The following is a 23,346-nucleotide window of genomic DNA, read 5'->3' on the forward strand; positions in this document are numbered from 1 at the left end:
TAAATTTCAGTCATCAAATTTCATGGGTAGTAGATGTGACTCATATATATGTGAGACGATGATATCAGTCTATCAAATTTCAATCACTATGATTGAGAGTATCTTTAATAATAAGTGACACCTTGTGTTTTCTTTTTGGAATTAGTGTTCTCATATATTAGCCAACCATGTAAAAAGACCTATTTGCCAACAACAAAAAATTCAAGATTTATTTAGACGAATTAAACTGATTTTGAACGGGTTAAATCGGCTTTTAAAAAATTGTTACAACTACCATTTCATGCCGTCATCACTTGATAAAACGATACCTAGTTGTATTTTGGATTGCAAAGGAACTGTAGTGAAGAAGCTTTTGGTTTTTGTTTGGGAACAGTCTCGAATATATGGTTCTAAGTCATTTGGGTTGCTAATGAGCTGCTATGTTTGGATCTCTTCCTGGTCCAGAGATGGCTCTTAACGTGGCCAGTGAGGGATTAGGCATCGGATTTGAGGATAACCAAAAATTGCTTGGTTTCCACCAGAAACTCTTAAACATAGAGAGAAAATGATGACAAATGGGTTTTTAAAAAAGTTGTATGTTATGAATCTTATGATGTTAGGACAAGTTCATTAACATTGTTTGTTGTTATAGAAAATGATATGAATTTCATTAGGCGTGGTGGTGTTATGTGTCCTCACGCAACGAATGTTAATACAATGCAGATATAATGGTGAAGCACTTTCGATGATGCCTAAAACAGAGCATTAAAAGAAAACATTTCTGTGCACTTTAAAACTGTAGAGATGAGGCCTAAAACAGCCATCATACTTTCAAAGAAAACATGGAAAATTTATTCAAAGCGTGATAAGTACCTGCCAGTGTATAAACAAAGAGACTCTTTTATGTTCAAGAAAAAAAAAAGGCCATAATGGTTTTGAAGAAGGGCAACATCAGAGCTGATGAAGTTTTCAAACATACGAGGAAGCAGAAGCAGTAGCAAGTAGAAGATCCACAACGTGGTAAACTATCATGAAGATGTCAATCAATTTACCGCAGGGCAGAGCAGAAAAACAGAGTTAAGCAACGAAGCAGAGGAAACCCGAAGAAAAGTTAGGGATCCACAAGCTACTACGAAGATGACAGTGCAGGTCGATCAATTAACGAAGAAACTTCAGCGCAGAGCAGAGAAGCAGAGATAAGCAACGAAGCAGTAGAAACCCAAAGAAACAAGTCCACAAACATTGCAGGTCAATCAATTAACGTAGCCTCAGACTCTCAGAGCAGAGTAGAGAAGCAGAGATAAGCAATGAAGCAGTAGAAGAAACCCGAAGAAACCTCGGACACAATAAAACAAAACACTCAGAATTTCATTAATGTTTTTACGTCTTTTAAGAACTTGGGTAGGAATATTAAAAGGTACTTTACCTAACGGCAGACACAACTACGGCTTCATATCCAAACTCAAATAAGAAGCATGATCCAGCAATTCAAAAGTAGTGTAAGTATATCCAATCCACCCCAACAGCTAAAAACATGTTTCTCTTAGTGAGATTCACAGATACTAATTTCCCTTAAGCTGCCCTCTTGACGTCGCAAGAAAACAGTTAGTTCCCTGGTCCCTTAAAACACTCAGCTACGGCTTCTGCGCACATCTTTCAGACCATTTCTGCATAAAACAGATACAAAAACGAATGAGCAAATAATGCAGACAAATCAATGTTACACATAGCATGGAGTCTTAAAGTAAAGGACTTGCGAAAAAGAGAGTATGTATACCCATTAGTATAAGGCACCTCCTCACGTGCTCTGTAAGGTGGTGGTGACCTGCTGTAGTTGCGAACACGAGGAGAAGGACTACGACGTCTTGGAGGAAGAGGAGATCTCGCACGAGGGCTGTAACTCCTGAAAACCAAAAAAAAAAAAAATACAAGTTAGTTAATACGCTCACTGGAGCTAGAAGACAAGTTACACAAATCGTCAATAACAAAAGAACCTGCGCCCTCCATAGGTTGGGCTCTTTCTGTATCTTGGAGGACTGCGGCTACGGCTGCGACCACGAGGAGAAGGACTTCGACCCCTCCTAGAGCCACCACCACCACGGGAGCGGCATTCACGTGCAAAGTGACCAGACTCGCCACACTCATAGCACTTCAAATCAGAACCACCACGGCCACGACCACCATCACCACGGCCTCCTCCACCGCCGCCACGGTTATGAGACTGCTCTACTCTCCATCCATTCTTGCCTAACATAAACAAAAATATCAAACTGGCACTGTGATAATTTTAAAAAAGATTCGTATTTGGTACCATCTAAGTCACGGATGGCGTCGCGGGCGTCCCTTGAGTCTTCGAAATCAAGAAAAGCGTAACCAGGTGGTCTTCTTGCAACCCATACACTGCACAACAATAACAAACTTTTAAATACAAACTTCAAATCAAACAATTAATACAGGTTTAAGGTAAATGAATCGAAATTGTATAACCTCTTGATGACTCCGTAGACACGAAACTCATCCTCGAGCTCGCGCTCTGTAACTCGCGGATCCAAATTACCAACGTACACACGCGACATCTGTTCAATCACCTCGATCAAATTCAAATTCAAGTTTAGATTTAGATCAACGCTATGAGATTCAACTGATCAACGAGGGAGATCCTATTAGCTAAGAAAACAGGAGAGGGAGTGGAAACGGAGATCGGGGATCACCTGAAGAGATCACTTGGTGGTGAGGAGAAGCGAAACGGCGTGTCCTTGGGTCGTGCGAAAGAAATTAGGGTTATCTAATTTGAGAGTGGAGGAGATGGGAATATAAACCAAAGAGACTTTTTTTGATGTGGGTCTACTTAATGTTCTTATTGCTTATTTTTGGGCTCCAAATGGGTCTATTAAACTTCCCGTCTCACAGTAATATTATTAAGCTATAACAAAACAGCAAGCATCTTAATAACTTTAGGTTCACCAACCTGGTCATTTTAGATCTACTATCTTTTAATCAAGGAAACAAAATAACTTATCAAATTATATTATGCTTTTAATAAAAAATTAAATAAATAAAAATAACAATAGTTCTAAAAAAATATTATTTAAAAAAAATATTTATTTTTAAGATTTAGAGTTTAGAGTTTAAGATTTATAATTTAGAATTTATCCAAATGTTTAGTGTTTTTCCAAGGGTTTAGAGTTTACCTAAGGGTTTAGGGTTTACCCAAGGGTTTAGGCTTTACCAAAGGGTTTAGGGTTTACCCAAGGGTTTAAGGTTTTTCCAAGGGTTTAGGGTTTAGGATTAGAGTTTAGGGTTTAGTGTTTTGTTGACAACATGTTGAGTGTTTTTCCAAGGGTTTAGGGGTTTACCCAAGGATTTAGGATTTAGGATTTGAGTTTAGGGTTTAGTATTAGAGTTTAGGATTTAGTGTTTTGTTGACAACATTTTTTTTTCTTTTGAATTCGTTTTTTATATATTATTTTTATTTATTTTTAATTTTTATTTTGAAAAAATAATATAATTTGCCAAGTTATTTGGTTTCCTTAATTAAAAGATACTAGATTTAAAATGACAATTTTCTATTGGTTGGTGAACCCAAGAATAACTCAAAAAAAAATTTGATATCGTTTCAAATTCTTAACCAATTACATAGCACGGAACTTTAATTAATTGTTTTTAATAATATTTCTATGTATTAATAATATAAATTGTATAAAATTTTACGCATTACTTTAATATGTGAACCATAATTTACTCCAAAAATAGAATGGAAAGTGAAATATGAACAAAAAAATATACAATCCATTTTAATTTATTTTTTGTTCATACTCCAGTAAATTGTATAAAATTTTTACACTTTAAATGCCTCGTTTATTATTTGTGGTAAATTTTAAACACCGGTTTTGAACACTCTCTCTTTCAAACATGTTTTGTGAACCCCATTTTTGCATGATTCAAAATTCCTATTCGATATTTCCCTGCAGAAATTAACTTAAGTCTGGAAAAGGCAGGAGTTGGTAATGGCTATTATGATTGATTTACATCCTATTGTATGATGAAAGAGTTGTCACCACCTGGATCTTTAATATCTAATTAACATTTTCCTACCTTTTTGTTAGTCTCCAGAGAACAAAACTTAAGTACAGGAGTTGTTCTGTTTTGTTCTTTACTAAACTCTAAAGTGAAAGATTCTCCTAAACTTACGCCATTAGCTTCACAAAACTCGTCCCAACCAATTCCCAAAGCAACAGTCCCATCTCTTGTCAACAGATACGCAGACCATTCCATTTTGTTTGCACCCAAAAGAGTTATCTTCCCAAGTCTGTTGATACCATTAGCCTTCATGAATTCACTTGGAAGATGCTGCAAAACAGTAGGTAGAACTTGCCAATTATAAATTCACAGACAGAAACTAACCCATGTTTGAAAATGGACTTACCAGCTTACAGGCTCTAACCTCTTCCGGTGTGAGTGTTAATGTGACCGATCGATTTTGGATTGCTGAGGATGATGAATCACTACTGCTTCCAGCTTCTGTGGAAACATATGCTTTTGAACTGCTAGACTCTGCACCTGACAACCTGAGCATACGAGTTCCGTCTTCCCATATTAACTCCATAGCAAAGGAATCGCCTGACTTAAAGTTGTTTGCTTCAACAAAATCTTTCCAACCCTTTCCCAAACTCATTCTTCCTTTTTTGTCCTGATGGATTTTTGTCAGCCACTTTCTACCATCTCTACCCAACAGATATATCATTCTGAGCTTGTTCAAGCTATTCTCTCTTGCAAACTGTGCTGGAAGAACCTGGAAAAGGATCGAAGGGAGAATACATATACGTAATACCAAGAGCGCAAGAGAGAAAACTAATCCTCTGAAACAAGAAACTCTTTGATAAACTTACCAGTCTACACGTTATGAAGCAGCAAGGTGTAATCGTTAATGTCACAAATTGTTTTAGGCTCAATGGAGTTGAACCTCTCCCTCTCTTCTTCCTCTCCCATGACATGTTCTCTTCTTTGTTTTTCTCATCTTTGCTGCTATTCTCTATGTTGCTAGGATCCATGAAAAGAGATTGTTTCCTGATAGCTTTGAAATACTCTTCTTGCTCTCTGTCACTGGTAGAATCTGCAGAGCACAAACAAAACACCGGAGTTGTGTCTTCCCACATCAACTTGAGTGTAAAGCCTGACTCTACGCCATTCGCTTTGACAAAATCTTTCCAACCCTTTCCCAAACTCATACTTCCTCTGATGTTGACTAAAAGGCTTGTCGGCCACTTTGTACCATCTTTACCCAATAGATGTATCTCCCCAGGCTTGTTGATGCCATTCTCTCTCACAAATAGCGCTGGAAGAGACTGTAGAGGACGAATAAACATGCGTCAAAAGTTCAAAACCAATAAGGGGCAGAATCCAGAGTTGTTTTTTGATGAACTTACCAATGTATGATGATGTGTGGCCAGGGGCGGAGGCAGCATATGAGGAGGGGGTCAGCTGACCCCACTACTTTTAAAAAAAAAAAAAAAAAGTGTGGCCAGGGGCGGAGGCAGCATATGAGGAGGGGGGTCAGCTGACCCCACTACTTTTTAAAAAACAATTGATTTTTTTAAACAGAATTTGTGTTGACCCCACTAAAAAAATAATTTTGACCCCACAAAAATAATTACTAAACATTGGAGATAAAAAATTTATTTGTACAACTAAAGATTAATCATTGAAACTTTGGAGTTATATTAGTTTGAACCTCATTTTTCGATAAAAATCCAAAAATATAAAATCCAAGTTATTTTAAACTTTAGTAATATGTTAGTTTAAGTTCAAGTTGTATTAGGTCCAACTAATTTACAATATAGAAACATTATAAAACAAGTAAACATAAAAAAGAAAAGAAGACTATATTTTTAACTCGTGAACGGGAATAGAAGACGACGGCGGACTCCTAACTCGTGCTCTATAATTATTTTTAGTTCAATTTTAGGTTGGTTTTCTATATATTTTAGCCAATAAAACTGTCATAAAAAAGTTTCAAGCTATGAGTGTGCGTACAGTAGAATTGCTATAATCGTGTGGTTCGGTGGTTCGGTCTGAGAAGATTTTAAAGATAGAGATAGAACTATGTTTTTATTCATTGTTGCTATGTTTTTTCTTGAAAACTTTAAAAATACAGAACACTCTAAAAAAAGAAACGGTCATTATACAAACAATTTTCGGTTTGAATAAATTCTTACATTCAATGGAAAGTGGAGTGTGCCTAGAGTATATGTAGTTTTTTGTGGTTAAATTATTTTTTTTGATTTTTTTCCGACCACGGTACAAAAAGTTTCTGGCTCGGCCACTGTGTGTGGCATAACCATGCCGAAGCGTAAATGTTACATATCGTTTATAATATGGCAAATATGAAGAATATGATGCATATGATGTGACTCTTCGTTTCGGACTACACTTCTTTTTTCCTGTCTCCATCAACGACTCCATTGAGCTGCAATCGTCTTCACTGCTCTCGCCTTGTATGTATTCATCTTCGCTGCTAAGTTCTGTGGAAAGAGATTCCCTCTCGCTAGCTTGTGAGCAGACCCTTGTATCATTATTAGATTCTGTAAGGCCGAGACTGAGCACTGGAGTTTCTCTATTTCCCACTAGTTTAAACATAAAGAAGCCTCCGGGTTCTTGACCGTTTTCTTCACAGAAGTTTCTCCAACCTCGGCTCATGCAAAAAGTATCGGATGATTTGTTGAAGCTCAGATCCAATGTCCATGATCTTTCCCCTCCATCTACTAAAACAATCTTGCGGCATTTTCTTGTAAGACCATTTGAGCTTGTAATATGTTGTGGAAGATACTGCAAACACCAGATTCAACACAAGAGTGAGATTAATTTACTTAGGGGTTTCTTTGTATATTTTCAGCCTTTGGCATCAAGCAAGAACTGAGCACCACAACAAGAGTTCCATATCCCTAAAAATCAACCATCATATCTATTTTGCAAGTATACATAGTCATCTAAACGAATTCCAGTAATTAGATCAAACAACAGCCTACGAAAAACAGAAGAAACCCGAATGAACCCTGGTTTAGTTTCAGTAATATAACAAAACGTGAACAAACTCTTTCATTAGTTATCACGAAAGCAGTAGAGATGCAAGCATAAAGTGCAAATCGAACCAATCAAAAATCCAAATGAAACCAAACCCACGTTGAATCTAAAATATATACAACAGAATGTTGGTTTTACTCAAGACTAAACTAGGCCCTTCAAACAGCCGTTCATTGGAGCTAATAGTGAGAGAAAGAGTAAAAGTAAAGACCAGTTTATCTGTGCGTAGACTAGAAGCCGTGACAAGAGCCACAAAACAGGAGTTATCTGAAGAAGAAGAAAGTGGTTCTGCTTCTGCTTCTGGACTTCTCATCTCCGTTTTCTTGTTTCTGGGAAGCTCTGTATCAGTACCACATCTTAAAGACTGTAGTTGGACTGGAATCAAATAATATAACAACAGAATCTAAGAGAAGTGAAATCACCAATGCCATCCTCATCCTCATCACATCTATCTACTTGCGTTCTTGGATGCAGACGCTTCTTCAACAAAGTTTTATCTGATTTCACTAAAAACAAAATCACTCAAATGAAACATTGAATCTCCAGGAAAAACAAAAAGAAAGTCAGAGGAAGAAGAAGGCTCACCAAATTTGTTGCATGGAGGCGAAATGTCTTGAATCTCACAGCAATTTTGACCTAAATTCGAAACATGAAAGACCATATCTCCTTCGTATCTAACAAGAAGGACGCCGCCGAACCGAAGATTATTATCAACGGCGAACTCTCTCCAGCCGTCACCGAGTCTCCGACCAGTCATCTTCAGTCTCCATTTTTTATCCGACGCGTCGGATATCAGCTCAGCCGCCATGCTTCTTCCTTCCTCAATGTACTTAGAGAAGAAGTCTTCAGGAATCATCTACAAACAAACAACGAAAGTATGAATGTACTGTGAATAAGCTAGCTGTTCGAGAGAGAGAGAGAGAGTGTGTAAGAGAGATGGTTTACGAGGTGAGTGTGAAAGCCTGGAACTAGTGTGTGGAAGAACTGTGGGCGAAGAAGCCTTGATTTCGCCATTGCCGAAGCTTCGCTGCTCTCCTCTTCTTTCAACGGATTAAACTGTTTGGGCCTTAGCGAAATATATAGTGGTATTTTGGGCCTAAAAAGGTAGGGTCCTTGCTTTCAGCTTCTACTGCTCATAGACCCAACTCTCACTGAAATGGACATGATTAGGCTGGACATTCGAGATCCCAATCTTTTAGCTTTTGTCCAAAAGGATCTTAGTTTTTTTTAGGTTTGTCAAAACTAGTAACATTTGGTTTATATGAAAGTTCGGTTCGGAATGGTTCGAGTTCTATCAGGTTCAGGTTGAGGTTAGTAAATCTTTAAAGAACCGGTACAACCCGATGTACTTTCGGCTTTGGATCTCAATCGGTTCTTCGGCTTAAAAGTACCTACTTTGTATCTACTTTGTAACTAAAACATAAGTAAAATCAGTTCTTCGGTTTTAAAGTACCTGATTTGTATAACCAAAACATAATTAAAATCGATCCAAAAATAAGAAAGGTACATCTAACGTGATCATTCAAAATTAGACGGAAGGTAAACATAATTATTGATAGAAAGAAAATCAAATAAATGAAAGCATAGAACGAAAACCAATTTCTCATGAAATGAGAAACATTATTCAATGAAACAAAACCAAAATGTAAAAACTTCAAGCTTCAACCGCCAACTTCAACCATCAACCTTCATGTAACAGATAATTATTTTAGATGTTCAATAATATCTTAGTGTATCTTGGATATATATTAGAAATTTAGATCATGTTTGGTACAAGTTATTTTCTGGGATTTTGAATGTTTCGGGTTCTGTCGGATATCCATTTAGGTTCGGGTTTGGTTCGGATTACAACATAACCGAAAATACCATAAAACAATATCCATTCCGTATTTATATCGTATTCGGATTGGTTCGGATTCGTTCGACTTGGAGTTTCGGGTTCGGTTTATTTGTCCAGACCTAAACATGATACCGTTAAATGATCGAGGTTAGCATTCGTTAGTATATATATTAGCTTTTCATTAATAAAAAGGAAAATGAAACAAGATAGTTTTGCTTACAAACTTAAAAATATTTTTTTTTACAATTTCACTTATAAGTTTTCAGTTTTAAAAAGTAATTTAATCTATTAAAATTAATTGTTAAAAATTAATATATTTTTCATTAACGCAAATATCATTTCTGATGATTGCCTCTATTTTCTATTCTAATAGAGTTTTGCTTCAATTTTTATTTTCATTTTTAATCTAAGAAAATATTTTAATTATATTTCTATTTATTTATTTTTTAATTTTCACAGTTTTGAGAATGTTGAAATTATTCTGATTTAGTGTGTCTTGTACAGGAGAATGACAACTATATTCTCAAAATTAAAATATTATTTAAAAGTTTAAATTTCACTACAACATATAGATAACAAAATATGACATATTAATATCTAAATGTAAGAACTTATAAATATATTATTTTAGATAAAATAAAAAGATGGAAAATGAGAGATCATTATGTCAAAAAATTATATTATAAAAATAGAATAAATAAATAGTATTATTGAAAATTTAGAATATTGCTATTTATTTTTATTTAGTTTGATATCTATACTATTATTTGTGAAGTGATTTTTCGCGGCTCACATGTTAAAAGTTAAACTGGCTAAATACGATGTTACCGTTAATGAATAATTAAATTTATTTTTATATATTTTTATATAATTAACCATTAAACATAAATCAATTATAATAAAAACTTTCAAAATCATTAAATAGTCTTGATAATTATAAGTTTATATATTAGCTATGTTTTGATAAACATAATTAATGATCTTGACAATTAATGAAGAATTAAAATTTAAAAATAAAAAACACAATCAAAAAAATTGTATATAAAGAGATTTCTACAATATAAACACAGCATTATTGTTTCTAATTTTTATAAAATAAATATTTATTTTTTAGTGAAAGACTGTATCATATATAAATAGTTTAATGTTTAAATTTTTTTATTGATTTTGTAAATGTGAATAAATTATTTTTTTAGTCTTTAAATTAATAATTTATTTATTAATAAATATTAGAAAAATAATTGTGTCGCTTGGCGGGCGAAACACCTAATATAATATATCAGTGAAAACGTTTTTATCGTATAAATAATGTTTCTAATATATAGTTATTTCAAAACATAAATAATTTCGAATTTAAGTTTATTTAACTTTTTAGCTTTATATTATATTAGGATAAACACGTCTTTTCATATATAAGAAATTGTAATTTTCAAAAATAAAAAATAAAGGTGTATTTTCAAATTTCAAATCACAAATAAGGTATTTCAAATTATCCCATTTTTTTAACATGACTCAGCAAAGTTATATGTTAATTAAATATAAATTGATCCTATATTCTCATTTTGAACCAGTCAAAGTTCTTGCTTACGCACTAATTCAGCATTACCAGTCTTGTTTTCTAATCTTTCATGTTTAATATATTTTCTTATCTTTAACACCATAATCGTTTTTAATTGGTACGAAAAGTAAACGGGATAAGGTTTAATTTGTCCACTTGTTTAATAAACTAATCATCCTACTACTTAACAATATATATCCACATAGTACTTTCCTTTTTAAAATATAAAGTAAGTTATACACGAATATTTTTGTATATCTTTTGACTTATTATTGCAAATCAGCATCTTATTTTCCGATCAATTTGATCTGTTCAAGATTTTTTTTCCCTTTTCCGATTGATAAACAAATCTTAAAATGAAAAAAAAAAATTCGAGGAACACAAATAAGAAACGGATAAGATCGAGGTGGTACCCACCTAACATTAAACGGAGACCCAAACCCGAAACGTCCGGCTAAGGGTCCAAAATCAAGCCAATAGAGTTTCGCCACGTCATCAAGACCGTGTCAATCGTCAAAGTTAGCGTGCCTCGGACTATTATTCCCATATTGAAAACATGTGCGTGTCTGCGTCTACACATAAGCCTCACAATACATACTGTAGTCGTATTTTTATACGATATTTGTTAATATAAATATAAATGAGAAATGATCCTTTATCCATCTTTATTCCATTTTTTCTCGATCAGTGGTGTTTGTTTGAGCTTTTTCTTCTCTCTTTCTTCTTCGATATTGCTTAACCAAGAGATCGTATCGGAAGATTAGATGGAGGTCATGGTGGGTTCATCGTTTGGAATCGGCACGGCGGCGTGCGTTAGAGATCGTGGCGGTGTATCGGCGCAGGATAAGGCCGTACCGCCGCCGGCTCTGTTTATGGCGGATGAATCGGGACGAGGAGGTGGATCGCAGATCGGGCTTGCCAGCCGTATCGAGTTAAGTATGAGTAATAAATCAGCGGAGGAATCGTCGGAGGATAGCTCATCGTCGATCGGAGAGATCAGCGATAACGAGGAGGAGGACGAAGACGACGCCGTTTCGTCACAAGGAGAAGGAGGAGCCCTCGTTTCGTTTAGTTCCTCTTTAGAAGACTCTCTACCGATTAAGTAAGTTTTCAATTTATCTAAGTGCAAGGCTTCGCAATGAAACTGTTATGTTGGTTTTGTCTGAATAGTACTGATAAAAAGTTTGTTTGTTTTGTTTGTTCAGGAGAGGGTTATCGAACCATTACGTGGGTAAATCAAAATCTTTTGGGAATTTAATGGAATCTAGCAACATCAAAGCAAAGGATCTGGAAAAAGTAGAAAACCCGTTCAATAAAAAGAGGAGGTTGATTATTGCAAATAAGCTGAGGAGTAGAGGAAGATCTATGTCAGTATCCAGTTTCTACACTTGGCAAAACCCTAATTCCACGCCTTTACTTGCACTCCAAGAACCCAATAAACTGGATACTGACGGTGATATTCAAACTATCAGTTTGTTTGAGAGGAGGAAGATGATGATGAAGAGTAAGCAAGATTTGATGGCTCAGACTCAAAGTTGTTTCTGTCTAAGTAGTTTGCAAGAGGAAGATGACGACGGTGGTAGTTGTGATGATGATGAGTGATATATAATTCTCGTTTTTAATTACAGGATGTTTTAGTGGTGGAAGATTTGATTTGTTAAGAATATTATTATTTATTGGCAACACATTAAGACTTTCATCATCTTTTTTTGTCTGATAATATGTTTTAAAATCATCTGAAAATTATTTTCACATATATGTCAGAAACCTTCATGTGAAGAGCTTCTTGAAAAAGTACTACCTCTCAAGTTTTGTGGAGGTTGATGAGGATCTATGGTTGTCGGAGTCCTTCATATTTTGAAACACTACGGTGCATTCATTAACTTTGGTAGAATCAACGGAATTCTTCATATCAGTTGGATCAATCATGACCGTATCTCAGATATTGCGTTTCACAACTGTTCTTTAGTTTGGTGACAACTCTCAAAGGTTATCCGCATATAAAATTTTGGATTTGAATCTTAAAACAATAATAGGGCTGTTCGTTTGGTTGCCGCAGGTACCAGCGGCAGCGTCAACATTGGACGTCAACTCTTGTTCGTTTCGTTGACGCAGGCAGCTGCGTCTGACGCCGCGTCCGAACACCGCGTCCTGCGGCTGACGCCGATAAAACTTGCGGTCGCGACATAAACCCTGCGGCTAATAAGGTAATTTACTATTTTACCCTTACTATGCTTCCTGCGGCAGCGTCGGCGTCGACTTCAACTTCCTGCGTCTTCTAAACGAACAATAATCTGCGGCAGCGTCAGCGGCAGCGTCAGCGTCTGCGAAACGAACAACAACTGTTTTCATTGACGCTGCCGCCGCCGCCGACGCAGACGCTACCGCTACCGCTGACGCGAAACCTACGGCAACCAAACGAACAGGGCTAATACCTAACTTATTGTCTTACATGTTATGATACTAACGGTCACAGAGGAGAGGGACGTATGTGGTCTGTTTGGGTGTGGTCTATATGAAATATGAAGTGAATTGTGATAGATAATTGGAGATAAGCAGAGAAGCCTTTTGTCTGTTGTTGTATGTGTGAGCAGAGCAAACTAACACTGATTTCCGAATGGACACCAATACACAAAAGCTCATTGACATGTAACTCCTACGACAGACATTGTCCCATGTGTATTTTTTCTTAGTTTTAGTATTAGTTAGTGTATTACAATGTCAGGAATTCAACGGAAGGGCTTTGCCCAAGCCCCCTAACAGAGCAAGACGTGGGCCTGAAGGTATCGATCAACAATGTTATCTTTTCGAACATTTATTTTGTATAACCTTTTTCGGACGTTTCGAATATTTAAGGTACAACCATATATGAGAGATATCTTGTAATTCCGATCTAAAAAATCTAAACATTATTGAGGTTTCCCATTATACAAATATTAGCCTTTATTTATAGATATATAAATATACTACTAATTTCAAAATATTTAACCATATATGTATACGAGATATCAAAAACTGTTTGAAGATTCTAGGAGTTTCCATGTATACAGAGCAAGTTTCTATGTTTTGGAATGTAATGACATATATATTTTCCATATAAAAGCTAATTGGATGATGGAGGCGACTCGTAATAAATCGGAAATATTGCAAATCGAGAGATTTCAGCTTATATGGAATCAAGATAAAGATAAAATGTATTTGAGATGATTTTGTTTCCATACTATCCTTGTCATTTAACTCCCTTCACGCTCTCTACCTCTTATATAACGAAGGATGGTTTCTCCATTTCTTTCATCCACTTCTAAACACAAGCTCCAAACGAGATAAAAAAAAGTTTCAATCTAATCTTCTTTTAATTGTTTGAAATGGCGCCGAAGGATATGACCGTGGAGAGAAAGGGAGAAGTTGACATGGTGGCGAGCCCAAACGATGGAAAAATGGCATATGTGACCTTTTTAGCTGGAAACCTAGACTATTGGATGGGTGTAGTTGGTCTCGCCAAGGGCCTCCGTAAAGTGAACTCGGCTTATCCTCTTGTGGTGGCGATTCTTCCAGATGTGCCAGAAGAACATCGTCAAATCTTGGTTGCTCAGGGTTGCATTGTCCGAGAGATTGACCCAGTTATTCCGCCAGAAAACCAAGCCGGTTATGCTATGGCTTATTACGTCATCAATTACTCAAAGCTTCGTATTTGGGAGGTACAAATCTTACTTACCATATGATATTTGTATATCATTTCTTTTTTGAAATTTAGTCCCGATCTAGTCCATTTAACTCCAAACCAATAGCGATTCACAAAACTCATATATTTATTTCATCATATGACCATATCTTTTATTTGCATTGCATGTATACAAAGCATGCAATAGCTAGTTAGATTGATTTACACATGGATTTAATGAATGTTATTTTATAAATGCAGTTTGTGGAGTATGAGAAGATGATATATCTTGATGGAGACATACAAGTGTTTGATAACATTGATCATCTTTTTGATTCTCCTTCTGGCTACTTGTATGCCGTTAGAGACTGCTTTTGCGAGGGTAGTTGGTCCAAAACACCTCAATATGAGATTGGTTACTGCCAACAGTCACCAGAAAAGGTGACATGGCCAGTGGAGACTTATGGTCCTCCGCCACCAATGTACTTCAATGCTGGTATGTTGGTCTTTGAACCAAACCTCCTCACTTACAAGGATATGCTTCAAGTTGTTAAAGTCACTGCTCCAACTTCTTTTGCTGAACAGGTCTGGTTTTATTTTAAGTTTTGTTTTTCATTACGCGATGTAGCTTTATATATTTTAAGACTAATATTATTGTTTATTTCTGATAGGATTTTCTGAATATGTACTTTAAAGACATTTACAAGCCAATTCCTACAACCTACAACCTCGTAATGGCTATGCTTTGGCGTCATCCTGAACATGTTGACCTTGATCATATCAAAGTTGTTCATTACTGTGCCAAAGTATGTTTTATTTTCTTTAAATTGCCAATATTTTCTTAACACATATAGTATGTATATAGTTACTGAAGTGCTATTTAATAGGGCTCAAAGCCTTGGAGATTCACTGGAGCTGAAGAGCATATGGATCGAGAAGATATCAAAATGTTGGTGAAAAAATGGTGGGAAATTTATGATGATTCAAATTTGGATTACAAGAACTTGGTTGAGACTGAGTTGAAGCTTAACCCGATCATCACAACCCTAGCTTCCAAGGAACCAGTCGGTGATTGCCTTACCAGCCTTGCTCCCTCAGCCGCATAATCAATCTTATTGTGGAGTCTATTTTATTTCACGTTCTGTTTTTCCCTTTAATTCAAGGTTAAGCTATATATATAATTTTTTATAAAATTATATATGGCAACCTCTTTTTAAGTTTTATGTTTGCGTCTCGAGTGGTTTTGGTCTTGTGTTTTGTCAATGACAACAACCTCGATCACCCTCCTTGCTTTTGTGTCTCATCCTCTTGTTAAATCTTTTATCAATAATAAGAAGAGAATGCTGTTTTGGATATAGTTATGTTTTTTCTTTTGTTCTGTTTTTGCAAAACCAGCTTTATAAATATTTAATAATTTGAGAAGGTAACTTTGGATGTGGCTTGTCTTCGATATTGTACGATTCTAAGCTCGAGTCTACTTGGTTTGTGACTATTGGATGATGCAAACAACCGAGAAGCAAAATACGAGACACTTGTTTATTCAGTGTTTACCACTTTCCTTGTAAGAAGAAGAAGGATCGTTGCATTTCGAAGCAGCTCTGTGTAGCCCTCAACGTGACTCGGGCAAGATTGAGGTCAGGTCATTTGTTAGAAGTTGTGTCTTTGGCTCGGTATCGTTCCAATTCTAAGATCTCTCAGCTATTTACACTCATTCTAATGTTTGTGTAAACCTTTCACATACGGCTTCACGTAACTAACCCAAGCGAATCACCATATATACACTCGAGTCTTTGAGACAAAATAATAAGAAAATAGTACTATTATATAATCAATCAGACATAAAGCACGTGACAACTAGCAGGTGAAAACTGAGTACGAGCTTGATGAGAAGACGACGCGATCATCCTCCACTCAACACTGAATTCCCCGTTTTGCCCCTCATCCACTCTACCTGCCGCCACGTTAAGCCCTTCGCCCACCACGAAGACCCGGTCCTCGACTCCCGCCACGGCGAAAGGACGCCTCATCGTCTTTCTCGGAAGCTTCTCGCCACTCACGTACCTCCACGTGTCGTCTTCGGACGAATAAACCTTCATCGGAAAATCGCCGTGCTCCGAGATCACGAACAGCCTCCCCCGGACCACGACGCTCACACCCGTCCACCCTTCCTTCATCCCGCCGCTCATCTCTCGCCACGTGTCTTTATCAGAGTCGTAAACGTGTCCCATCGGCGGAAACATGAACGGCCACGCCCAGCCCTCCGTCACCAGCATCTCTTTCCCGATCACGGCGGAGTCGTACTTCGCCAGCACCACCGGAAGCCTCGCGGATTCCTTCCACGTGTCGCTCTCCGGATCGTACGATTCGACGTCCTTCGTCGCTTCTCCGCCGCCGTCCAAGCTCCCGCCGACGGCCATGATTTTACCGTTTAGGTTCCCGGAGACGAAGTACGTTCTCGGACTCAGCATCGGAGACTCGAGCGACCAGCGGTTCGTCAAGGCGGTGTATACGACGGCGGAGCGAGAGGATTCGCCGCCGCCGAGGACGAAAAGCTTTCCCTGGCGTGGGATCGACGCGCAGGAGAGCGCGTGGGGAGACGAGATCTTGGCGAAGGAGCTGGGCATCGGAGGTAAGACGAACCAACGGCCGGATGAGAGATCGAGGGATTGCCATTGAACCTTGGCCGTTGATTTGTTGAAGGAGAAGACGAAGAGGTAAGGAGAAGAGATGGAGAGAGATTGCTTGGAGAGGAGGAAGCTAGGGTTGGTGATTGTTGTGTTCCAAGAAGATGAAACGGAGCGAAAGAGAGCATGGTATGGGTAAGGAAGACGAAGGAGACAAAGCTCGGCGATCTCGTTGGGTAAACCTGGGATCAAGGGCTGAGTCTTTGCTCTTGTTTCTTCTTCTTCTTGACCAATGCTAGTTTGTGTTTCTGTCATTGTTGTTCCGTGAATGATTCAGAAATGTTTTAAAACTGTTTATAGAAATGAAATAGAAAAGGCAAATGGAGAGTTGTTGGTTGGTTGAAACTCACTATTGTGGAAACAAGTTTGATAAAAAGGTCGCATTCGATGAATGAGAGGAGGAGGAGTCTCGAGAAACTCGTGTTTCAAACAAGTCCACGTTTGTGTGTCTGTAGATTGGGACAACAACTTTTGGCAGACACATGTTTAGTTTTGCAGTCATTTCTTAATATAGTATTTTACAAGAAATTTTTATTTTTAAAAAGTACGTATTACATACACTTCGCTCGTACATGCAATTTAGTCAAGTAGTTAAAGATTCTTTGTGGTATGACTTTGTAGAAGACTAAAAAGATATCGAGTCTCCGGGTCTGCAGAAAAAGTTGAAGCAAATGCTGTCAACACTCTCACATCTTCCTCCTTATTAGGGGAAAGTAGTAGTGTGTCCTGATTGGAATTTGGAATTTGGAATCTAATGCTTTGTGCAGATATGATCAGAGCTCAATAGCATCAACTGACGAGGCCAAGCTCATATCATAAGGTTGGGAATAACATTTTGGTTTCTGGATGTTATGAATTATGGTATCATTCTAAACCAATACTTTTCCTCCACATTAGCATTGTCATGGTCCCCTCCTTAAAACATAAGAAGCACATGCCTTGGCCCCGCACATATATACTCCTCCCATTTTTTATATAAATCGTTTTAGAGGAATTTTTATGTTCCAACTTATATGACGTTTTCAGTTTTCTATGTAAAATTTATTAACACTTAATGTTATATGACCAATGATAATATACATTCTATTTTATTATTGGTTGATTTGTGATTAGGTATATAATTAATGGTGTTTTTGTTTAGAAAATATAAAAAATTAATAATTTCTTAATCTATGTGCACAATTCTAAAACGACTTATATTAAAAAAACGGAGGGAGTATATCATTTTGAGGCCACGCAATTTCTTATTCGATTAGTGAAACTATTAATGCACATATTAAAATGCTTTGATATATAATCTTTTTTGCATTATTTTCTTTTTAAAATCTTATCCATTCGGTGGCCTACAATAAATTTGTATTTATTACGATGGTCCGTAATGAAAATAAATTGTATAAAGTGTATTTTATGGATTTTGCCTTCTCAAATTATGTTTTGAAATTTGGAAATATTCAGTTAAGTTATTTGAACCAGCAAATATATTTTTAGCGTTGCAAATTTCATGATTTATTTTTTTTTTGTTGCATTATTAATTATATTTTGTTATAAATGTATGTTAGCTTGTATATATTTTTATAGGAAGATCTGCCCAAAATAATCTAAAATTTGAGTTTAAATGAAAATATATACCCTATATTCAATTAATTCAAAATAACTTAAAATAGTATTTAAATTTCAACTATCTCATCATTATAAACAAAAACAAAATACATGTTTACAATTATAAGTCTGCTTATGAGTTTAATCTCAATATTAATTTATAAAACTATAATATTATGATGAAAAATAAATTAAAATCATATAAATATAAACAATTATGAATTATGTAAATTATAATTTAATAGTTATAAAGTAGATGAAACGATATAGATTGTAAATCATTTTTTTTCATTTGATATATATTCAAGTAATGTTTGTATTTATAGGATTACATTTTAGATTCTTAGATTTTGGATTCTTTATTTTCTGTCACCACAATGCAGAATATGTAGAAAAAGAAATATAAGAGCATTTTCAATATATTTCTTTATTAAAATTTTCCAATTTTATGTCTATTTTCTTACATTTTAATTATTAATTACAAATAAACGAATATATCTATTTTACTTAAGAATTAAATAAAATATTTAATCATTTTTTAATGTGTGAAAAACTTAAATAATGTATAATATAAAACAGAGGAAATGATAATGATATTGAGTAAATTGCACGTTAAAACAATGATAAAAAATGATAAATAGACATTATACTAGCTGCCTTGTGTGATAAATTTCTATATATGAGTTAGGGACTCGAGTTCTCATGTTCATGTTATTTACATGAAATAGAGTCTGTAGTTACCAGAAAAAATGAAAATAGAAAATAAAGTACTACGGGCTAAATCAGAGAAAATCGACCCAATGGGCATAAGAATCTTTCAAGAGCATATGAGCTATATAGGTCCTGGACTCGCTCACCAACAAAAGGTTCAGTAAAACTATGGTTTTGTGATCTCACTGTACAAACAAGCGTTGCAGAATCAAACAGCACTAGTTTGGGCGAGACTAATACGTGACGTTGTTGGGCAGATTTCTGATGACGTTACTCTTCATTCCGAGCTTAACACGCATTCTCGCTCCTCTTTTGTTCATCTCTCTCATCACCTTCATCCTCACTATGTCCTCCTTGGACTGCACTGTTGCTAGACCCATGCTCTTGTACCTGCGTTGTTTAACATCCATCCAAGTCAAGATTCTACAATGCCTGATTCGCTGATTATACGAGTAAAAAGAGACGACCACTGATGGGTCTCCAAGACAAACCTCAAGGCTAGAGAGTTGACGATGTGCTTCTGAGAAGATGGTGGTGGCTTCTGTTTGTAGTAGCGCATGAATGAATTCTCGAGACCCCAGAGTCCTGGACGTTACTTTGTTCTCCCCTCTCTTGGTGATCACAAGCTCAGACCCACCAAAAAGCTCTACGGTATTAGCTGGTTCACCAGATACAACCATCTGGTTTTCACCTTCATTGGCGTAACTATACAAACAAAAGAAACAATAGTTCAAGCACGATTCCGTGGATACTAAAAGAGAGGAAGGTTAGATACATGCTGCTGTAGTCATAAAACTCTTCTAGTTCTGCATCTTCTTCATCACCACCGTCACCATAGTGCACTTTGCAATGACTCTTGGCTTCCATATGCTTTCGAACAGCTTCCAAGCTGCTGAACGGATGGCACAACTCATTGCAGTAGAGACAAATGAAGTCCCTATTGACCTGTAAGAGAAAAAAAAGATCTTTAACCGTCTGTTGAATCACCGAGGGCTAAAAGTGATGAGACGAAACTACATACCTTTAGACCAACGTAGGTTAGGAACCCTTTAGGATCCTTGAGGTACTCGATATCAGGAATGAAGAACCCATGGAACTTATGCATATGACCATGCACTTCTCTAGCGTCTTATGCTTTTTATCACACATCAAACAGCAAGTCGGATCCAATTCAAACTCGATATCGTCCTCCTCCATGTCTTCACCAGAACCTGACTCATCCATATCTTCACCCTCCAAATCCTCGTCAGAATCAACCTCAACCCATTCTTCTTCTTCTTCACTCTCTTCCTCAATCGGAGCAGGCTCCTTCCTCTCAACACGGCGAGGAGGAGGGAGCTGCTTGATTATCGCTTTATCCTACTCCCCGTTGTTGCTCGTCCCTCCTTGTGAAGAAGCGTTCAAAACGTGGCTCTTCGATTTCAGATGCTGCTCGTGAGCTTTGGAACTCCTGTAAGCTTTGTCACAGACTCCACAAGTGTAAAGCAAAGGTGCTTCAAACGATTTGATCCTCTCCTGAGCTAACGCAGCTTGTCTAGCGTCAAACAAACCTTCCGTAACTCCAGGAACACCAGTAATCTAACATTTCAACAATCGCTATTCTCATAAGCATTTCAACCCTAACGAAGCTTACAATCAGCTTGTATCATAGGCTTTTCCCGAGGAAACAAACGATCGAGCAGTTTCATTCGAAGAAACTCTAAGGGGGAGAATCACTGACCTTGCGCTTGAGATTGTAGCGGTGCCACTCGGACTTGTAATGGAGCTTCTGCTCAGCGTCGTCTTCGAACTCCTTGTTACATGAATTACACATGCTAAGCCTGACATCGCTTGTACCTTGATTCGATTGAGAAATGGAGAAGTTTATGAAGTTATGGATTGTGGGATGTGATATATATATTTTGAAGCGACGGCTCGTAGCAGGCCTGGCCATAAAATCCATAATTCGAAATCTGAACTAAACCCGAACCGAAAAATCCGATCTCTACCCGGTCCGAAATGTAAAAAATACCGGAATGAATTTTGTAAAGTGGTACAAAACATATCCGAACCCGAAGTGTTATTAACCAAACCCGAAAAACCAAAAAAACCAAAAAAATCAAAAAAATCCGAAAAGATATCCGAAGAAACCGGTCCGAATATACAATATAATTATATGAAACATGAATATATATTTCAAATATTCAATTTCATATTTATTTTGATATGGTATCTAACAATAAGTATTTAAAATTTAAATAATTACTTTAAATACTTAATTATATATAAATAAATATATATTTTTTATGTTTTGCTTTTAAATTTTAGATTTTATTTTGGGTATATCCGAACTGATCCGAATGATATATAGTTATTTTATAGGTTATATGATGTGATACAAAACCGATCCGAATCCGATGTGTTATATCCGAACTCGATCCGTACTTGCAAATCTACTAGAATGAGATCTAAAAGGTGTTATCAAAAAGAACCGAAATCCAAAAAACCCGATCCTAACGCCAGCGGGTACCCGAACCCTTATGCCTAGCTCGTAGGGTCGGTTGAGGGAAGAAGGTAAAAGCGAAGTTTGTTAACGACGCGACGACGATGATATACGTTTTGCGTAAGCCATGATGTATTATGGGTCGGGTCAAGATCCGATTAGGTTTTAATATTTGGCCCAAACGGAAAGTATAGTCGGCTGGACTGTTTCTTATTTAAACCACGAGCGCATTCAGTAGTTTAATATTTTATAATTTAATTTACCTATTTGAATATTTATAAGAGTAAATTTGTGAGATATACATAAGGGACACTAAAATAAATAATATGTTCATTCTACAGTATAAGCTCATCGATGTGACAGGTTCTTCAAAAAATGACATTACTATCCTTCAAAGAACTCGTGGTCGTATTGAAGAGAAAGAAACTAAAAACTGTACTGTACTATATTCTTTATAGTATCGACACAGTTGTAAGGTAGCAGATGAAATGACGTTGTTGGGAGTAGGAAACGAACCTATACATGAGGAGGAAGAGATGACGATTGGTGACTGTGGTGGAAGAAGAGAAGATAGTGACAGTGCCGAAACAATCAATAGTAGTAATGGTGACAATGGAACGCTTGACATGGATGAAGAACAGAAAAAAAAAGAGCTATGAGAGAAGAAAAGATTGAGGAAAAGGATGAAAAATAAGAAACAAACGTGAAGAAAAAATATTGTACTAGACTATACTTCTACGATTATATATATGCTATAATATTAACAAGAATTTTCGCAAGAACTTATGTATATTCTTCATGTAAATGTATTGTTCGTGAAAAAATGGTGGATCATTATATATTAATTGTTGTCATTACAAAACTCTAAAAGTCGGATTCATTTCAGTAGCATACAACCTTTAGTACCATGAATTTATATTCTACTATATTTATTACAACACTTCAAAATAAAACATATTAACAAAGAGCATTGTTTTTCTTCTCCAATGCAACTCACCATCTAATTCTGGGATGGTTATTAGTGGCGGCGGTGCTGAAAAATGAAACAATGGAGCTGATGGAGTAGTGAAAGAGAAGAATTAGAAGGCGAAGGAGATACACTTTGCTGAAGAGAAAGAAAAAAATTGTAGCATACTATATTGTAATTATAAAATAGAATAGAATATGTTACACAACATTACTGTTCATCTTCCCCAATTCAATCTATCATTTGCTTCTTCATCACTATCTCCAACCCAACGAACCAAACACCTTGCATATATAATCACCCACAGATACAACCGCCATAACCAATCACCACAAGAACCCTAAATAGCTTCTCGAACACCCTCACCCCTCTCGTTCATCGTCTCTCTTTGAAATTCCTCTATCTCTTTTCTTCCTTTATGATGTGTCGTTTGTGTTCAAAGTTTGTTTGAAGTGAAAGAAATCTCTTCAATTGAAGAAGACACATCGACATCAGACTCTTTTCACGCGCATAGAAAAGGGTATGTTCGTCACTTTGTAGATTAATATGTATAATATCATAGCCAAACATTCTTATGGTTAGAAACTTTATTTTTGATTTTCTTATGTGTATGTCACCTAATTCCCCTATTTATAAACAAAATCATTCAAGTTTGGTTTAATTAGGTCTATTTGGGTTCAGTTGAAATCCTTGTCAGTTCTGTTTGGGTTCAGATATCGATTTAAACTATATAAAAAAAATCAGTAAATTTAACATGCTTTAAAATCCAAAACTAAAAACAATAT

The 23,346-nt window shown here is 36.3% G+C and overlaps 5 protein-coding genes and 1 pseudogene across 10 annotated transcripts; 2 read left to right on the forward strand and 4 right to left on the reverse strand.

The window, feature by feature from the left end:
- Positions 1 to 808: 808 nt before the first annotated feature.
- Positions 809 to 2,801, reverse strand: LOC106307164 (serine/arginine-rich splicing factor RSZ22A-like). 3 transcript variants are annotated; one of them, XR_001263290.1, is made up of 7 exons: positions 2,691 to 2,801; positions 2,467 to 2,555; positions 2,291 to 2,379; positions 1,974 to 2,226; positions 1,757 to 1,882; positions 1,406 to 1,646; positions 809 to 1,315 (listed from the first exon to the last, which is right to left on the reverse strand). XR_001263290.1 is itself a non-coding variant. In XM_013744039.1 (6 exons), the coding sequence occupies exons 2-6, from the start codon at positions 2,553 to 2,555 to the stop codon at positions 1,610 to 1,612; spliced, it is 594 nt and encodes a 197-aa protein (XP_013599493.1). In that variant the 5' UTR covers positions 2,691 to 2,801; the 3' UTR covers positions 809 to 1,609. The 3 variants fall into 3 exon arrangements, 2 of the variants coding, with proteins under 2 accessions (XP_013599493.1, XP_013599494.1); XM_013744039.1 differs by having other exon boundaries at positions 809 to 1,646; XM_013744040.1 differs by having other exon boundaries at positions 809 to 1,646; positions 2,467 to 2,567; positions 2,691 to 2,797.
- A 1,224-nt stretch (positions 2,802 to 4,025) lies between these two features.
- LOC106311490 (B3 domain-containing protein REM13-like) lies at positions 4,026 to 8,089 on the reverse strand. Of its 3 annotated transcripts, XM_013748673.1 has the most exons (10): positions 8,005 to 8,089; positions 7,645 to 7,915; positions 7,482 to 7,565; positions 7,271 to 7,398; positions 6,313 to 6,804; positions 5,406 to 5,426; positions 4,869 to 5,324; positions 4,406 to 4,771; positions 4,213 to 4,329; positions 4,026 to 4,179 (listed from the first exon to the last, which is right to left on the reverse strand). In XM_013748673.1, exons 1-10 carry the CDS (start codon positions 8,071 to 8,073, stop codon positions 4,060 to 4,062), a joined length of 2,124 nt encoding a protein of 707 aa, XP_013604127.1. In that variant the 5' UTR covers positions 8,074 to 8,089; the 3' UTR covers positions 4,026 to 4,059. The 3 variants fall into 3 exon arrangements, with proteins under 3 accessions (XP_013604127.1, XP_013604126.1, XP_013604125.1); XM_013748672.1 differs by having other exon boundaries at positions 4,026 to 4,329; positions 7,482 to 7,556; XM_013748671.1 differs by having other exon boundaries at positions 4,026 to 4,329.
- A 3,013-nt stretch (positions 8,090 to 11,102) lies between these two features.
- Positions 11,103 to 12,236, forward strand: LOC106312252. Its single transcript, XM_013749698.1, has 2 exons — positions 11,103 to 11,559; positions 11,663 to 12,236. The coding sequence occupies exons 1-2, from the start codon at positions 11,222 to 11,224 to the stop codon at positions 12,057 to 12,059; spliced, it is 735 nt and encodes a 244-aa protein (XP_013605152.1). The 5' UTR covers positions 11,103 to 11,221; the 3' UTR covers positions 12,060 to 12,236.
- A 784-nt stretch (positions 12,237 to 13,020) lies between these two features.
- On the forward strand, positions 13,021 to 15,824 carry LOC106312251 (galactinol synthase 6-like). 2 transcript variants are annotated; one of them, XM_013749697.1, is made up of 5 exons: positions 13,021 to 13,240; positions 13,835 to 14,155; positions 14,380 to 14,703; positions 14,790 to 14,924; positions 15,006 to 15,241. In XM_013749697.1, exons 2-5 carry the CDS (start codon positions 13,838 to 13,840, stop codon positions 15,222 to 15,224), a joined length of 996 nt encoding a protein of 331 aa, XP_013605151.1. In that variant the 5' UTR covers positions 13,021 to 13,240; positions 13,835 to 13,837; the 3' UTR covers positions 15,225 to 15,241. The 2 variants fall into 2 exon arrangements, with proteins under 2 accessions (XP_013605151.1, XP_013605150.1); XM_013749696.1 differs by lacking the exon at positions 13,021 to 13,240 and having other exon boundaries at positions 13,823 to 14,155; positions 15,006 to 15,824.
- Positions 15,825 to 15,919: 95 nt separating this feature from the next.
- Positions 15,920 to 17,250, reverse strand: LOC106312250 (F-box protein AFR). The gene has a single exon (XM_013749695.1). The coding sequence runs from the start codon at positions 17,055 to 17,057 to the stop codon at positions 15,951 to 15,953; it is 1,107 nt and encodes a 368-aa protein (XP_013605149.1). The 5' UTR covers positions 17,058 to 17,250; the 3' UTR covers positions 15,920 to 15,950.
- A 1,770-nt stretch (positions 17,251 to 19,020) lies between these two features.
- LOC106310058 lies at positions 19,021 to 20,982 on the reverse strand (annotated as a pseudogene).
- Positions 20,983 to 23,346: the final 2,364 nt, after the last annotated feature.

Source organism: Brassica oleracea, chromosome C8, assembly GCF_000695525.1.
Source record: "Brassica oleracea var. oleracea cultivar TO1000 chromosome C8, BOL, whole genome shotgun sequence".
Taxonomy (NCBI): Eukaryota; Viridiplantae; Streptophyta; class Magnoliopsida; order Brassicales; family Brassicaceae; genus Brassica; species Brassica oleracea.

What these genes read in the sequence shown, in the direction of transcription:
- LOC106307164 (XM_013744039.1), bottom strand. Translation starts at nt 2,555, where the DNA reads ATGTCGCGTGTGTACGTTGGTAATTTGGATCCGCGAGTTACAGAGCGC. An exon ending in GTCTACGGAGTCATCAAGAG is followed by an intron (nt 2,380 to 2,466) that starts GTTATACAATTT and finishes ATTGTTGTGCAG; the next exon opens with TGTATGGGTTGCAAGAAGAC. An exon ending in GAGGTGCCTTATACTAATGG is followed by an intron (nt 1,647 to 1,756) that starts GTATACATACTC and finishes TGTTTTATGCAG; the next exon opens with AAATGGTCTGAAAGATGTGC.
- LOC106311490 (XM_013748671.1), bottom strand. Translation starts at nt 8,073, where the DNA reads ATGGCGAAATCAAGGCTTCTTCGCCCACAGTTCTTCCACACACTAGTT. An exon ending in CAGGCTTTCACACTCACCTC is followed by an intron (nt 7,916 to 8,004) that starts GTAAACCATCTC and finishes GTTTGTTTGTAG; the next exon opens with ATGATTCCTGAAGACTTCTT. An exon ending in CCACACATCATCATACATTG is followed by an intron (nt 5,325 to 5,405) that starts GTAAGTTCATCA and finishes CGTCCTCTACAG; the next exon opens with TCTCTTCCAGCGCTATTTGT.
- LOC106312252 (XM_013749698.1), top strand. Translation starts at nt 11,222, where the DNA reads ATGGAGGTCATGGTGGGTTCATCGTTTGGAATCGGCACGGCGGCGTGC. An exon ending in GAAGACTCTCTACCGATTAA is followed by an intron (nt 11,560 to 11,662) that starts GTAAGTTTTCAA and finishes TTGTTTGTTCAG; the next exon opens with GAGAGGGTTATCGAACCATT.
- LOC106312251 (XM_013749696.1), top strand. Translation starts at nt 13,823, where the DNA reads ATGGCGCCGAAGGATATGACCGTGGAGAGAAAGGGAGAAGTTGACATG. An exon ending in CAACTTCTTTTGCTGAACAG is followed by an intron (nt 14,704 to 14,789) that starts GTCTGGTTTTAT and finishes TATTTCTGATAG; the next exon opens with GATTTTCTGAATATGTACTT. An exon ending in TTGTTCATTACTGTGCCAAA is followed by an intron (nt 14,925 to 15,005) that starts GTATGTTTTATT and finishes GCTATTTAATAG; the next exon opens with GGCTCAAAGCCTTGGAGATT.
- LOC106312250 (XM_013749695.1), bottom strand. Translation starts at nt 17,057, where the DNA reads ATGACAGAAACACAAACTAGCATTGGTCAAGAAGAAGAAGAAACAAGA.